This window comes from Bombina bombina, chromosome 3, assembly GCF_027579735.1.
Source record: "Bombina bombina isolate aBomBom1 chromosome 3, aBomBom1.pri, whole genome shotgun sequence".
Lineage (NCBI taxonomy): Eukaryota > Metazoa > Chordata > Amphibia > Anura > Bombinatoridae > Bombina > Bombina bombina.
Window position 1 is genome coordinate 496,252,114 of NC_069501.1, and position 17,084 is coordinate 496,269,197.

The 17,084-nt window shown below is 39.1% G+C and overlaps 1 protein-coding gene across 1 annotated transcript in view; it reads left to right on the forward strand.

Annotated features, from left to right (window-relative positions):
- GRM4 (glutamate metabotropic receptor 4) overlaps positions 1–17,084 on the forward strand; it is a 489,205-nt gene that overhangs the window by 395,609 nt on the left and 76,512 nt on the right. Inside the window, exons 4-6 of the mRNA XM_053706851.1 lie at positions 1,656–1,810; positions 1,900–2,040; positions 2,678–2,878. Coding sequence (XP_053562826.1) covers positions 1,656–1,810; positions 1,900–2,040; positions 2,678–2,878 — 497 coding nt within the window. The remainder of the gene's footprint in view (positions 1–1,655; positions 1,811–1,899; positions 2,041–2,677; positions 2,879–17,084) is intronic.

Below are 17,084 nucleotides of genomic sequence, written 5' to 3' on the forward strand. Positions count from 1 at the left end.
GCCTGCTCACCTATCAAGGCTAACCATGCTGCATGTCTTTCTCTAATTTGTTTTAACAAATAAGAAATGTAAAACAGTTTACTTTATACTAGCATAATAACCGTGACTAGCCTTGTTGTCTGTAGACTTGAGCCCTGATTGGCTCCTCCAAAAAAGGCAACTGGTGGGTGTGTTTGGGTATTTATAAATAATTACAGTAAATAAAAGCTTAATTTGTCTTAAAAATATTTAGACATTGCTGATACTTTATTCTATAGCAATGCAACAGAAATGTCTTGTAATTTACAAAAGTGTTTAATGTTCCTTTAAAGGGACAGTATACACTCATTTTCATATAACTGCATGTAATAGACACTACTATAAAGAATACGATGCACAGATACTGATATAAAAATCCAGTATAAAACTGTTTAAAAACTTACTTAGAAGCTGTCACTTTGGCTCTGTTGAAAAGGTAGCTGGAAAGCCCACTGCAAGTGGCAAATAAGACCCTCCCCCCTCCCCCTTCTTTTACATATGAAAAGACCCTTTACACAAACAAGAGCAAGCTGGAGTAGGTAGTCGAGCGTATTCACATAAAACTTTGGGGCTTGGTTAGGAGTCTGAAAATCAGAGCAATGTTATTTAAAAATAAGCAAAACTATACATTAATTTTAAAAAAAAACTTTATGGGCTATATAAATAGATTATCTACAAAACATTTATGCAAAGAAAAAATGAGTGTATAATGTCCCTTTAAGTGTTTAATGTTCCTTTAAAAGAGCGTAAGAATTAGTTTAAATAGAAGTTCCTGTACTGAATAAAACTACTTTTTATCCAATGAGCAATATATATGCATGCATTTCCTTTTAGATTCAATATCAGTTTAAACAACTTCACTTGACAGATTTTTTTTTTTATTTTAAAGGACCGCTAAACACAGTGAAATATCCTAATCCATAAATGGATAAAAAAATAGACAATGCAAAAGCACTTAGGGGCCGGTTTATCAAGGGCTGAATGGGCCCTGATTCCCGTTTCCGCGCGAGCCGTCATGAAGCAGCCTTTTGAGGCTGCGAACACCAATTTGCCTGATCCTATACGATCAGGTTGAGTGACACCACCTGCTAGTGGCCGAGTGGCCACAAATCTGCAGGGGGCGGCATTGCACAAGCAGTTCACCAGAGCTGCTTGTGCAATGTTAAATGCAGACAGCGTATTCTGTTGGCATTTAGTGATGTCTGGCGGACATGATATGCTATAGAATATCATGTCCGCCAGACAATGGTAAATCGGCCCCATAGTTTGAATTTCACATGAGTAGTAGATTTTTTTTTGACAAATTTCAAAGTTTGTCTCATTTTCCTTCCCAGTGCATCATGTGACAGCCATCAGCCAATCACAATGGCATATACGATTATTCTGTGAATTATTGCACATGCTCAGTAGGAGCTGGTCCCTCAGAAAGTGTAAATATAAATGATTGTTCCCATTTAGATAATGGAAGTGTATTGGAAAGTTGTATAACATTGCATGCTGTCTCTGATTTATGAAAGTTTAATTTTAGTGTTCCTTTAATGCCACTTTAAATGGATCTAGCTCTGATGTGCCTTTACCCTCTTCCATTTATGTTTTGATTCTTCGTCCATCCTTACCTATGCTAATTTATCCTACAGGAGAGTGCTGGCTGCAGCGAAAAGGGCCAATCAGACAGGACACTTTATGTTTGTTGGTTCTGACAGTTGGGGTTCCAAGATCTCCCCAGTACTACAGCAAGAGGAAGTGGCAGAGGGAGCTGTCACCATCCTGCCACAGAGGGTGGCAGTGAGAGGTCTGTCATCTGCATTCCCCTGTCATTTAACGTTCTCATTAACTATTATCCTTAAATTAATAGTAATTGCTCTCTTCTGATACTTTTAGGGTTTGACCGTTATTTTACCAGTCGAACATTAGATAATAACAGAAGGAATGTTTGGTTTGCTGAGTTCTGGGAAGATAATTTCCATTGCAGGCTGAGCCGTAACTCCCCGCGCAGAGGAGGTCATGGAAAGAAATGCACCAGTGAGTAACAACCACGCTCGGTTACACATCACTGCTCAGGCACAGTCACATACAGACACAAGACATGTGAACAAGGACAACAATGTGAAGTACACATACAGAAAGCTATGGGTAGCATATTATTATTCTTAGCTTTATTTCTAATGCATTAACAGATTCTGCACCACTATACAGGGGGTACGATTAATAAAGGCAAGGGATGCAGACTGGAACAAATTAATTACGGGGTCCTGTATCAGTTAACACATTGTTAACTGATGTATTTGCTTACAGATAGACTGTACACTTCCAGGTAACCTTGGAGAGTCTAGTGGATCCTCTCTCCCAAAGTAATCCAGTCCTTGATAGAAGATAGCAACTTTCTTCAACAATGGAACGAGTCCCTTTTATCTGGGTTGTGGAGGGGTTGAAAGTTTCTCAGGAGCTTGCGTGACCTTTTATCTAGAGCTCCTAAAGATGTTGAAAGCTGTCCCATGAATTCCAACTGCAGCATGAACAAAAGGAAGTAGATAATTTCTTTCACTAGGGAGTCCTTTGAATTTTTAATAAGTGTAGATAAAAGTAAAAGTAAATAAACCTAGAAATACATTCTTAGCATGTTAACTGCATATTTCTTCCTCATTACTCTTCTACGTAGGTCAGGAGCGGATAGGTGTGAGCTCTACGTATGAACAGGAAGGGAAGGTGCAGTTTGTTATTGATGCAGTATACACCATAGCTCATGCCCTACACAACATGCATAAAGCGGTTTGCCCTGGCAGTGTTGGGCTGTGCCACCGAATGGACCCAGTGGATGGAACTGACCTCTTAAAATACATTCGCAGTGTAAACTTTTCTGGTAAGAGCAAACTTCAAGTAGTATTTGAAATATTCTAAGGACTAAAACCATCATATCAGTTTTTTTTTAATTAATTACATTTGTTATAAGGTTATGATAAATGGTATATATTTATTTTAGCACCGATAACGATACTCAGAATAAGAGCTATCAAACTGTGGAACCCATTGCTTAAAGGGACAGTCTACTCCTGAATTGGTATTGTTTAAAAAGACAGATATTCCCTTTATTACCCAATCTTGCAGTTTTGCACAACCAACACTGTTATATTAATACACGTTTTACCTCTGTGATTACCTTGTATCTAAGCCTCTGCAGATTGCCCTCTTATTTGAGTTCTTTTAATAGACTTGCATTTTAATCAATCAGTGATGCCTCATAAATAACTCCATGGGAATGAGCACTATGTTAAACATAAGACACACATGAACTAGCACCGTCTAGCTGTGAAAAACTGTCAAAATGCACTATGAAAAGAGGCTGCCTTCAAGGGATTAGAAATTAGCATATTAGCCTACCTAGGTTTAGCTTTGAACAAAGAATACCAAGAAAACAAGGCAAATTTGATGATGAAAGTAAATTGGAAAGTTGTTTAAAATTGCCTGCTCTATCTGAATCATGAGAGTTTAAGTTTGAATAGACTGTCCCTTTAAGGAGGTAGTGAATGCCAATACATTAGATAAACTTAAAAATAGCTTAGATACATTTTTAGCTAAAAAATAGAATTCAGGGATATGATTGCTTGTGTTAAATGTGAGCTCTGTTGGAGTTTATTTATTGTAAATCAGGTAGGATCTGAATAGGTTACTTTCAATAGACTTCTGTCTTCTTTCAACCTCATCTACTATGTTACTATGTCGCTAATGTTAACATCCTAATAAAATGATAAATTCTTTAGGATGCCAGGAAACCTTTCTTAAAAGTTTCTAGCTATGGAGTAGGGGTACCCAACCTTTTTTTTTCCACAGAGGGTTGGTCACAAATAGTAGGTTTGGCCAGTAGGGACTTTATAAACATAATTATGCTTAACCCTTTGAGTGCTAATGACGGCTCTGAGCCGTCACAGAGTTTCCCACTCTGGTGCTAATGACGGCTCAGAGCCGTCACTAGCACTCTCCCACCTTGAGGGAGATCTGGGGGCTCCCACCCGCTCCTACCCCGGCTATCGTGCCTGCATAGTGACAGGCATCACCGGGGCTTCCCGTTTTGCGTTGTGACGTCACGCGCAATAACGTGATGACGTCACCACGCAACTTTATTTATACTTAACAAGTGTGAGAGAAAAAAAGTAAGGGCGCTAGAAAAGCTAAAAATACCACTAAAAGCCAAGACAAAAATGTACAATGACCAGGGAATTCCAATATATTAACAATGTATTTAATGTGCCATTGAAAACAAAATTACAAAATTAAAAGGGACGTCTCCCAAAAAATTAGTTTAAAATTGTTATAAATGAAGACTGTATACCAATTAAACGTTGGATACTATGTACATATAAAAGTTCATTCCTTAAGACCTTGCCAATTGTGAGATACAATGTCTAATACTAAAGTCAGATGTCAGATATGCAGATAATCTTGATTGTTGTTCTATGTAATATTCCCACAATAGAGAATCTTTACTCCATTTGTATTTCGGTAGGCTAAAAAGTTAAAACATCTTAATTTTAAAAGCTTAACAGCAACTTTACCAAAGGCCGGTCTCTGTCTGGCAACTCCGTGTGTGCTCCACGAGAATCCGGCGTCTGACGTCACGGTTTCCACCTCGAGGGCTCGCCTCTGATCAGCCAATTGGGACCTCCGTGGGTCTCTATCTGTCGGTCTGTTGTTATCCGGTCCGATTCTTAGTAGTTTGCTTATTGTTAGAGGTTGCTCTTAGTGCTGTGCACGCCACCTCCTTTTCATGGGTATCCACCAGGGGATAAAATTAAAGATGCAGTACAACCCGGGTTGATAATTTTTCTGTACAAAGGTAGTGCACAGGTAGTTAGTCCTTAGACTGCGTTGTGTGGGGCTGGTTTTCTACGCGTTTCACTCCTTTCAGAGCTTTATCAAGAATGACTAGCCCACATTGTCCTCCTCCTTTTCAAGGTGTCTCTGTGTTCTGATTGGTCAAGAATTTTTTACTTGATTAAAGAGATTGAATTTTTCTGACATCTGACATTTTTGTTTCTTTCTGACATCTGACTTCTAGTTTTTTTCACATATCCTTGATGGAATATTTACTGTATCTTTTAGGTCCATTTCAAAAGGAGATTCACATTTCTTTTTATAATAACGGATCATGTTTAACAATATCATTCAATTTCTATGTGATATTTTACAGAAATGTATTTGAAAAGCTATCAGTAAAATTCTATTCTTTTAAAATATGGCTTTTTAATCCAAGGTGAAAGGGGATACATCTAATTCGGAATTTAAACCTCTAGGGTTCAAGGTATCATATTTAAAAATAAGTTCAGCCTCCTTAATTAGTAATTTTTTCTCAATGTTTCCCCCTCTCCAACACTTGTCACTTTTCACTTAATAGCTTGAAGGAACTATTACTCAGTTAAGGTGTTTAATACCCCGCACTAAGCGCACTACCATCACCCACTATCTCACACGGTTTATTTATACTTAACAATGTTAAGTATAGGAGAGGGGGGCATGCTGCTTAGAAGCCTGTATATCAGGCATCTAAGCAGCTACAGACCCGCAAGCCCCACCATTGGAAAGGTAATCGCCTTTCCAATAGTGTAAGTCTTGGGGGTCTGAAAAAAATAAACACAAAGTTAAAAAAAAAGTTGTTCAAAAAATAAAAAAAACATTAAAAAATCTTAGCACCCAGGTGGGAAAGTGCTTAGCACTCAAAGGGTTAAGATAATAAAATGTGTTACAATTCGACAGTCTACTCCAGAATTGTTATTGTTTAAAAAGATAGATAATCCCTTTATTACCCATTCCCCAGTTTTGCATAACCAACACAGTTATATTAATATACTTTTTACCTCTGTAATTACCTTGTATCTAAACCTCTGCAAACTGCCCCCTTATTGCAGTAATTTTGTCAGACTTCTCAAAAGTAACTGCATGGGCATGAGCACAATGTTATCTATTTGGCACACATGAACTAACACCCTCTAGCTGTTGAAAAACCGTCAAATGCATTCAGATAATAGGTGACCTTCAAGGGCTTAGACATTATCATATGATTCTACCTAGGTTTAGCTTTCAACTAAGAATGCCATGATAACAAAGCAAAGTTACATGTCTTATTTGAATTATGAAAGCTTAATTTTGACTAGACTGTCCCTTTAACTGTATAAATTATTAAAATTTACAAAATCTGTTACAAATACACATCCCCAAATATTACCTAATGAAATGTGTGGAACTAGGTTTTTTCAGAACAAAATACTGATGTCTGTTTGTTTGTTTTTTGTTTGGTTGTTCCAAGGGCTACACAGAAACCCTTCAAAAGGTGGATGTGGCCCTTGGGCCATAGATTGGACAGCCTGATGTAAAGGTTTTGCTTAAAGGGACAGTCTACAACCAGAATTGTTATTGTTTAAAAAGATAGATAATCCCTTTATTACCCATTCCCCAGTTTTGCCTAACCAACACACTTCTATTAATATATGTTTTACCTCTGTGATTACCTTGTATCTAAACCTCTGCAAACTGCCCCCTTATTTCAGTTCTTTTGACAGACTTGCATTTAAGCCAATCAGTGCTGATTCCTAGTTAACTCCACAGGCATGAGCACAATGTTATCTATATGATACATATGAACTAGCGCCCTCTAGTTTTGAAATAAATGTCAAAATGCCCTGAGATAAGAGGCGGCTTTCAAGCACTTAGAAATTAGCCTACTAAGTTTAGGTATCAGCTAAGAACCAAGAAAACAAAGCAAAATTGATGATTAAAGTAAATTGCAAAATTGTTTAAAATTACATGACCTATCTGAAACATGAAAGTTTATTTTTGACTAGACTGTCCCTTTAATCCTTGGCACACATTTCAAACCTCTACTATACTGAACTTTGGGCAATCCAAGATTTTATGGGGTTATTTATCAAAGAGAGCTAAACCAAACTTGAAAATTTATTATACTGTGACCAGTTTGTTTTTCTCCAGGACAAATCCAATGACATTATGACAACTATTGATCAAAAGGAGTTCAGATTTATACCCTGAAATAGTTATTCCATAGAAATATTTCATGCAAAATTAGAGTAGTTTCAGAAAGAATATCATGTTATCCTCCTCTGAGGATAAACTATTAATATTGAACGTTTTTTAGTGAAATACATTGGGGTAAAATAAAATCTAATCACACAGCAACTGAAGTTTTTAAATACATCCAAGCCTTTGATATAAGTTAAGGATATATTTTTTTTAACCCCTTAATGACAGAGGACGTACCAGGTATGTCATAGAAAAAACTTCCCTTATTGACAGTTGACGTACCTGGTACGTCCTCTGTTGTCTGAAGTGCTGGAAGCAATCATGATCGCTTCCAGCTGCTTACAAGGGATTGTAGTGATGCCTCAATATATATGGGCAAAATATACCGGCAACTTGAAAAAAAAAAGATCGATGTAGATGCAGGGGCATCTCTGTTTTTTAGTAAGGGATCTGGGAGGGGGGGGGGATGTAGATTATTAAGGGGGGCCAGCTACACTACAGAAAACAAATATTTTATATTAAAAAAGTAAAAAAAACTATTTTGGGGAGCAAATTGGGTACTGGCAGACAGCTGCCAGTACCCAAGATGGCGGCAAATAGATAGAGGCGGAGGGTTAGAAAGATTTATGGGGGGATCAGGGAGGTTGTGGGGTAAGGGGGGATCCATCACTGCAGACTGTATGACAAAAAAAAAAAATATTTTTATTTCAGTACTGGCAGACTTTCTTCCAGTACTTAAGATGGCGGTGACAATTGTGAGGTGGGGAGGGAAGAGAGCTGTTTGAGGGGGGTCAGGGGGGATCAGGGGGTGGGATGTGTCAGGTGGGAGGCTGATCTCTACACTAAAGCTCAAAATTAACCCCACAAGCTACCTAATTAACCCCTTAACTGCTGGGCATATTACAAGTGTGGTGCGCACAGTATTTAACGGCCTTATTATTACCAAAAAGCAACACCAAAGCCATATATGTCTGCTATTTCTGAACATCCCAGAGAGGGATCCCAGAGAAGCATTTACAACCATTTGTGCCATAATTACACAAGCTGTTTGTAAATAATTTCAGTGAGAAACCTAAAATTGTGAAAAATTTAATTTTTTTTTTTAATTTGATCGTATTTGCCGGTTAAATGGTGGCATGAAATATACCAAAATGGGCCTAGATCAATAATTTGGGTTGTCTACTACACTACACTAAAGCTAAAATTAAACCTAAAAGCTCCCTACAAGCTCCCTAATTAACCCCTTCACTGCTGGGCATAATACACGTGTGGTGTGCAGCGGCATTTAGCGGCCTTCTAATTACCAAAAAGCAACGCCAAATCCATATAGGTCTGCTATTTCTAAAGAAAGGGGATCCCAGAGAAGCATTTTAAACCATTTGTGCAATAATTGCACAAGTTGTTTGTAAATAATTTCAGTGAGAAACCTAAAGTTTGTGAAAAAAATTGTGAAAAAGTCAACAATTTTTTTTATTTGATCGCATTTGGCGGTGAAATGGTGGCATGAAATATACCAAAATGGGCCTAGATAAATGCTTTGGGATGTCTTATAAATATAAATATATCCATGTCAAGGGATATTCAGGGATTCCTGAAAGATATCAGTGTTCCAATGTAACTAGCGCTAATTTTGAAAAAAATGGTTTGGAAATAGCAAAGTGCTACTTGTATTTATGGCCCTATAACTTGCAAAAAAAGCAAAGAACATGTAAACATTGGGTATTTCTAAACTCGAGACAAAATTTAGAAACTATTTAGAATGGGTGTATTTTGGTGGTTGTAGATGTGTAACAGCTTTTGGGGGTAAAAGTTAGAAAAAGTGTGTTTTTTTTTAAATTTTTTCCTCATATGTTATATTTTTTTTATAGTAAATTATAAGATAAGATGAAAATAATGGTATCTTTAGAAAGTCCATTTAATGGTGAGAAAAACGGTATATAATATGTGTGGGTAAAGTAAATGAGTAAGAGGAAAATTACAGCTAAACACAAACACTGCAGAAATGTAAAAATAGCCATTGTCATTAAGGGTAAGAAAATTGAAAAATGGTCCGGTCATTAAGGGGTTAAACATCTGTACTTAAAGGGACACTGAACCTAAATGTTTATTCCGTGATTCAGATAGAGCATGCAATTTTAAGCAACGTTCTAATTTACTCCTATTATCAAATTTTCTTCATTCTCTTGGTATATTTATTTGAAAAGCAAGAATGTAAGTTTAGATGCCGGCCCATTATTGGTGAACAACCAGGGTTGTCCTTGCTGATTGGACAGCACCAATAAACAAGTGCTGTCCATGGTACTGAACCAACAATTTGCTGGCTCCTTAGCATAGATGCCTTCTTTTTCAAATAAAGATAGCAAGAGAACGAAGAACAATTGATAATAGACGTAAATTAGAAAGTTGCTTAAATTTGCATGCTCTATCTGAATCATGAAAGAAAAAATTTGGGTTCAGTGTCCCTTTAAGAAGGAGCATCAGTGTTCAGAAAAATATTATAGAACATTTTTACCCCGCTTTGTAGGCGTTAAATATACAAGCAGTATCACTGGCATTAACCTTTCTACCACCATAAAATACAAATAACCTATTCAACAGCTAAATTGCCAGTAACCTCGCACTGCTATAGTCCACTAAAATTAATAAATTCTCCACCAACAGAATCTTTAAGACCCCTATAACCTAATTAAAATACCCATCACTACAATATGCCAAACATACGGCTAGATTACGAGTTGTGCGGTAAGCTTAAAAAGCAGCATTAACAGGTCCTAACGCTGCTTTTTTACGCCCGTTGGTATTACGAGTTCTTGCAGGTTTAGGGGCACCGCACACTTTTTTTGGCCTTACCTCAAACCAACTTACGTAATTGCGTATTGCCTTTTTCTTTTTTAAGATACGATGAGTCCAATGAGTCCACGGATTTCATCCTTACTTGTGGGATATCGCCTTCTGGTCAGCAGGAGGAGGCAGAGAGCACCACAGCAGAGCTGTATATATAGCTCCTCCCTTCCCTCCCACTCTAGTCATTCTCTTTGCTGTGTTAGTGATAGGAAGAGGTAAAGTGAGGTGTTAATTTAGATTCTTCAATCAAGAGTTTATTATTTTTAAAATGGTATTAGTGAGTGCTATTTTATTATAGGGTGTAACCGTATTCATTGTCAGCCTCTAGAGTAGAGCTACAGGTGGTTTTAAAGCAATGGGAACTGGTGGGACAAAGTTTTCACTGCACCTCCCATAATGAATGCTGCCCTTACGGTGATGGTCTTAGCAAATGTTAACTAAGGCCCTATGTGTTTTTCACAGGCTGACTGAAGAGAGAAGATTTCTTGTCCCTGTGAAAAATCATGCTGTTGCTCAGCGTAAAGGTATGTGCAGCCTCTTATTTCTGGGAGAAAGATTGACTCAGCTTCGGCTGGTAAAATTTACTACCTAATTTGTGGGGAAATAAAAACTTTATTGCTGTAATAGTTTCTCTCCCTACTCTGTCACTCACGTCTTTTAGAATAAGAAGGTCTTATTTCAGGACATGGGGCTTTTTTTATGGGGTCTTGTTAACTGATAGATGTCTTAACAGTGAACAAATTTAGCCCTTTGTTGCTACTACGGGCAGACGCTAGGGAATTATATACTCTGGTATGGTACGGTACTGCGTTTTGTAGTGTTTGGAGTACTGGCGTTTACGTTTAACATAATTTTCTTAGCGTGCCGAAAATGCCTTTCTTTTTACACCCACGTAGGGCGGGGCTTAGTTTCGCTTGTCTAGAATCGCGCAATAGTTTGGCTCTATGTGTTTCCGGAAGCAGGGCTTCTCGTGTTACGGAGTACACCGCTAGTTCAGCACGCAGTTCTGATCCGATGCTTGCAAAGACCGCATGATTAAAGTTTTCAAGCAAGCGGCTCTAGGCACGCAATTACGATCCGATGTTTGCAAAGACTGCATGATTAAAGTTTTCCAGCAAGCAGTTCTGGGCTTTTTTGTGGATCGAGTGAAAGGGGGCAAGGTAGGCACCTCAGCAGAGCTGTTGAGGCGGAGGTGTGCTTTGTTTATTTCATAAATTGAGTTAACTGTTCATTTTCTGTAATTCAGTAAAATAGTTAACATTTAGTTTTTTTAAGGCACAGTACACTTTTTGTTTCTTAGAACTTAACAGACAGCACTCACATTAGTGACATAGTTTGTTTGTTTATTTGGAGAAGCCACAACCAAAGAGCTTGTTTGCTTTTATTTATCATGGAAGACCTTCAAAATTTCACGTGTTCCATGTGTTTAAATGCCAATGTGGAACCCCCTGTTACTTTTTGTCCCTCATGCATTCACAAAGCTCTTCAATTTAGAGAGCAGATTTTCTTTGATAAAAAATTGTCAAAAGTGGATGCTTCTCAAGGTTCTACTGATGAGATACAGAGTATGCCGCAACTTTCTCCCCAAGCGTCACAGCCCTTAATGCCCGCTCAAGCAGAGCCTGGTACCTCTGCAGTTTCTTCTGCAATTACTTTAAAAGACATAGCTGCTGTTATGTCATCTACTCTTTCAGATGCGTTATCTGCCTTTCCCGTATTCCAAGGCAAACGCAGAAGGACAGAATCCCACGTAGTTAATACAGCGTCTGATTAAAGCTTTGAAGTTAGCTAATTCATTTATTACTGATGCTTCTTTGCAGATTACCAAGCTTTCTCGATTGTCTATAGACCAGATAAAAAGAGAGGCATTCTTACGTTGTGTAAGAGACTGCTCCTCCATGGGAATAATCTGTCCCGTCCCAGTTCAGGAACAGAGACAGGTATTTTACTCAAATCTGTTTGTAGTCCCCAAAAAAGAGGGAACTTTCAGGCCTATTTTAGATCTCAAGAGTCTAAACAAGTTTCTCAGATTTCCATCTTTCAAGATGGAAACCATTCGTACCATTCTTCCATTGATCCAGGAAGGTCAATTTATGTAAACAGTGGATTTAAAGGATGCGTATCTTCATGTTCCTATCCACAGAGATCATCACAAGTTCCTGAGGGTTGCCTTTCTGGACAAACATTATCAGTTTGTGGCTCTCCCTTTTGGGTTGGCAACAGTGCCCAGAATTTTCACAAAAGTTCTGTGGTCTTTATTGGCGGTTCTAAGGCTGCGGGGCATAGCGGTGGCGCCTTATCTGGACGATATACTGATCCAGGCGTCATCATTTCAACTGGCAAGGTCCCATACGGACATTGTGCTTTCCTTCCTGATGACCCACGGGTGGAAGGTAAACCTGGAAAAGAGTTCATTAGTTCCTCAGACAAGGGTGCCCTTTCTGGGAACGGAGGTCAGAAAGTTAAAAATTTTGAATACATGTCGAGCCATTCAGTCCAATCCTCGTCCGTCAGTGGCTCAGTGCATGGAGGTAATCTGATTGATTGTGGCCGCAATGGACATTGTACCATTTGCACGGTTTCATCTCGGGCCTCTGCAATTGAGCATGCTAAGGCAGTGGAATGGAGATTATACAGATCTGTTTCCTCTAATATATCTAGATCAGGAGACAAGGGATTCTCTTCTATGGTGGTTGTTACTGGATCATCTGTCTCAGGGGACATGCTTCCGCAGACCCTCATAGGTGATAGTGACAATGGATGCCAGTCTGTTAGGTTGGGGAGCAGTTTTGGGGCAGGCCGGAGTTGGATCTCATGGCATCTCGTCAGAATGCCAAGCTTCCAAGATACGGGTCCAGGTCCAGGGATCCCCAGGCGGAACTGATAGATGCCCTGGCAGTGCCTTGGTCTTTCAGCCTAGCTTATGTATTTCCTCCGTTTGCTCTTCTTCCCAGGGTGATTGCTCGAGTCAAACAGGATAGGGCGTCGGTAATCCTCATCGCCCCTGCGTGGCCTCGCAGGATTTGGTATGCGGATCTGGTGGACATGTCATCTCAGGCACCGTGGAAGCTACCGTTGAGGAAAGACCTTCTCATTCAAGGTCCCTTCCATCATCCAAATCTTGTTTCTCTGCAGCTCACTGCTTGGAGATTGAACGCTTAATTTTATCTAAGCAAGGGTTTTCTGATTCGGTCATAGATACCTTAATTCCTGTTACTAGGAAAATTTACCATAAGATATGGCGTAAATATCTTTATTGGTGTGAATCTAAGGGCTACTCATGAAGTAGGGTTAGGATTCCCAGGATTTTGTCCTTTCTCCAAGAAGGATTGGAGAAGGGGCTGTCAGCTAGTTCCTTAAAGAGACATATTTCTGCTTTATCTATTTTGTTACACAAGCGTTTGGCAGATGATCCAGATGTACAATCTTTTTGTCAGGCTCTGACTAGAATCAGGCCTGTATATAGACCAATTGCTCCTCATTGGAGTTTAAATTTAGTTCTTAGAGTTCTTCAAGGGGTTCCGTTTGAACCTATGCATTCCATTGATATTAAGTTATTATCTTGGAAAGTCTTATTTCTGGTTGCTATGTCTTCTGCTCGAAGAGTATCTGAGCTTTCAGCATTACAGTTTGATTCTCCTTATCTTATTTTTCATTTGGATAAGGTGGTGTTACGTGCTAATCCTGTTTTTTTTCCTAAAGTTGTTTCAAACAAGAATATTAATCAGGAGATTGTTGTTCCTTCCTTGTGTCCTAATCCTTCCTCTAAGAAGGAACGTTTGTTACATAATTTAGACATAGTCCGTGCTTTAAAGTTTGACTTACAAGCGACTAAGGATTTTCGACAATCGTCTTCCTTGTTTATCATTTTTTCAGGAAAACGTATGGGGTCAGAAAGCTACGGCTACCTCTCTTTCTTTTTCGCTGAAGAGTATCATCCATTTTGCATATGAGACTGCTGGACAGTAGCCTCCTGAACAAATTACGGCTCATTCCATTAGGACTGTGGCTTCCTCATGGGCATTCAAAAATGATGCTTCTGTTGAACAGATTTGCAAAGCTGCAACTTGGTCGTCTCTTCACACTTTTTCCAAATTTTACAAAATTTATACTTTTGCCTCGGCTGAGGCTGGGTTTAGGAGGAAGGTTCTTCAAGCAGTGGTGCCTTCCATTTAGGTTCCCTGTCTTGTCCCTCCCTTTTCATCCGTGTACTATAGCTTTGGTATTGTATCCCACAACTAAGGATGAAATCCGTGGACTCATCGTATCTTAAAAAAGAAAAGAAAATTTATGCTTACCTGATAAATTTATTTCCTTTTGGATACGATGAGTCCACGGCCCGCCCTGTTTTATAAGACAGGTCTTTGTTTTTGTTCAACTTCAGTCACCTCTGCACCTTGGCTTTTCCTTTCATCTTCCTAACTTCGGTCGAATGACTGGAGTGGGAGGGAAGGGAGGAGCTATATATATAGCTCTGCTGTGGTGCTCTTTGCCTCCTCCTGCTGACCAGGAGGCGATATCCCACAAGTAAGGATGAAATCCGTGGACTCATTGTATCCAAAAAGAAATACATTTATCAGGTAAGCATAAATTTTCTTTTTCTATGGGACTTCCATAGTGCCGGTATTACGAGTTTGTCCTGGGAGACCAAAAAAGTGAGCGGTACACCCTACCCCATCAAGATTCGTACTGCATTTTAAAGTCAGTAGTTATGAGTTTTACACTACAACGCTGTAGTATAAAACTCATAACTAAAGTGCTAAAAAGTACACTAACACCCATAAACTACCTATTAACCCCTAAACCGAGGCCCTCCCGCATCGCAAACACTATAATAAAATTTTTAACCACTAATCTGCCGCTCCGGACATAGCCGCCACTATAATAAACATATTAACCCCTAAACCGCCGCACTCCCGCCTCGCATCACTAGTTAAATATTATTAACCCCTAATCTTCTGCCCCCAACATCGCCGCCACCTACATTATACTTATTAACCCCTAATCTTCCGCTCCGGACATCGCAGCCACCTACCTGTAAAAAAAAAATACAAACAACCCCCCCAACAGTAAAACCCACCACCCACACAACCAACCCCCCCAAATAAAACCCTAACTAAAAAAACCTAAGCTCCCCATTGCCCTGAAAAGGGCATTTGGATGGACATTGCCCTTAAAAGGGCATTTAGCACCATTGCTGCCCAGAGCCCTAACCTAAAAAATAAAGCCACCCAATACACCCTTAAAAATCCTAACACTAACCCCCGAAGATTCACTTACCGGGAGAAGTCTTCATCCAAGCAGCAAGATGCCCTTAACAAAGCTGGCAGAAGTGGTCCTCCAGACGGGCAGAAGTCTTCATCCAGATGGCATCTTCTATCTTCATCCTTCCGACGTGGAGCGGCTCCATCTTCAAGACATCCGACAGCTTCTTCGGAATGAATGTACCTTTTAGTGACGTCATCCAAGATGGCGTCCCTTAGAGTCTGATTGGCTGATAGAATTCTATCAGCCAATTGGAATTAAGGTAGAAAAAAGCCTTCAATCCTATTGGCTGATACAATCAGCCAATAGGATTGAGCTTGCATTCTATTGGATGATTGGAACAGCCAATAGAATGCCAGCTCAATCCTATTGGCTGATTGCATCAGCCAATAGGATTTTTTTCTACCTTAATTCCGATTGGCTGATAGAATTCTATCAGCCAATCGGAATCTAAGGGACGCCATCTTGGATGACGTCACTTAAAGAAACATTCATTCTGAAGAAGCCGTTGATTGAAGATGATGCTCCGCACCGGAAGTCTTGAAGATGGAGCTGCTCCTTGTCGGAAGGATGAAGATTGAAGATGCCGTCTGGATGAAGACTTCTGCCCGTCTGGAGGACCACTTCTGCTGGCTTCGTTGAGGACATCTTAACGCTTGGATGAAGACTTCTCCCGGTAAGTGAATCTTCAGGGGTTAGTGTTAGGATTTTTTAAGGGTGTATTGGGTGGGTTTATTTTTCAGGTTAGGGCTTTGGGCAGCAATCGAGCTAAATGCCCTTTTAAGGGTTTTTTTAGTTAGGGTTTTATTTGGGGGGTTGGTTGTGTGGGTGGTGGGTTTTACTGTTGGGGGGGTTGTTTGTATTTTTTTTTTACAGGTAAAAGAGCTGATTTCTTTGGGGCAATGCCCCGCAAAAGGCCCTTTTAAGGGCTATTGGTAGTTTAGTTTAGGCTAGGGTTTTTTTTTTATTTTGGGTGGGCTTTTTTTATTTTGATAGGGCTCTTAGGTGTAATTAGTTTAAAGATCTTGTAATTAGTTTTTTATTTTCTGTAATTTAGTGTGTTTTTTTTGGTAATTTAGCTAATTTAATTTATTTAATTGTATTTAATGTAGGGAATTTATTTAATTGTAGTGTAGTGTTAGGTGTTATTGTAACTTAGGTTAGGTTTTATTTTACAGGTAAATTTGTATTTATTTTAGCTAGGTAGTTATTAAATAGTTAATAACTATTTAGTAACTATTCTACCTAGTTAAAATAAAAACAAACTTGACTGTAAAATAAAAATAAACCCTAAGCTAGCTACAACGTAACTATTAGTTATATTGTAGCTAGCTTAGGATTTATTTTACAGGTAAGTATTTAGTTTTAAATAGGAATAATTTAGGTAATGATATTAATTTGTATTTAGATTTTTTAAAATTATATTTAAGTTAGTGGGTGTTAGGGTTGGACTTAGGTTTAGGGGTTAATAAATTTAGAATAGTGGCGGCGACGTTGGGGGCGGCAGATTAGCGGTTAATAAATGTAGGTAAATGTAGGTAGGTTGCGGAGACATTGGGGGAGGGAGATTAGGGGTTAATAAATATAATGTAGGTGTCGGCGATGTTGTGGGAGCAGGTTAGGGGTTCATAAGTATAATGTAGGTGGCGGCGATGTCCAGAGCAGCAGATTAGGGGTTAATAAGTATAATGCAGGTGTCGGCGATGTCGGGGATGGCAGATTAGGGGTTAATAAGTGTAAGATTAGGTGTGTTTAGACTCGGGGTTCATGTTAGGGTGTTAGGTGTAAACATAACTTTAGTTTTCCCATAGGAATCAATGGGGCTGCGTTACTAAGTTTTACGCTGCTTTTTTGCAGGTGTTAGACTTTTTCTCAGCCGGCTCTCCCCATTGATGTCTATGAGGAAATCGTGCATGAGCATGTACGAC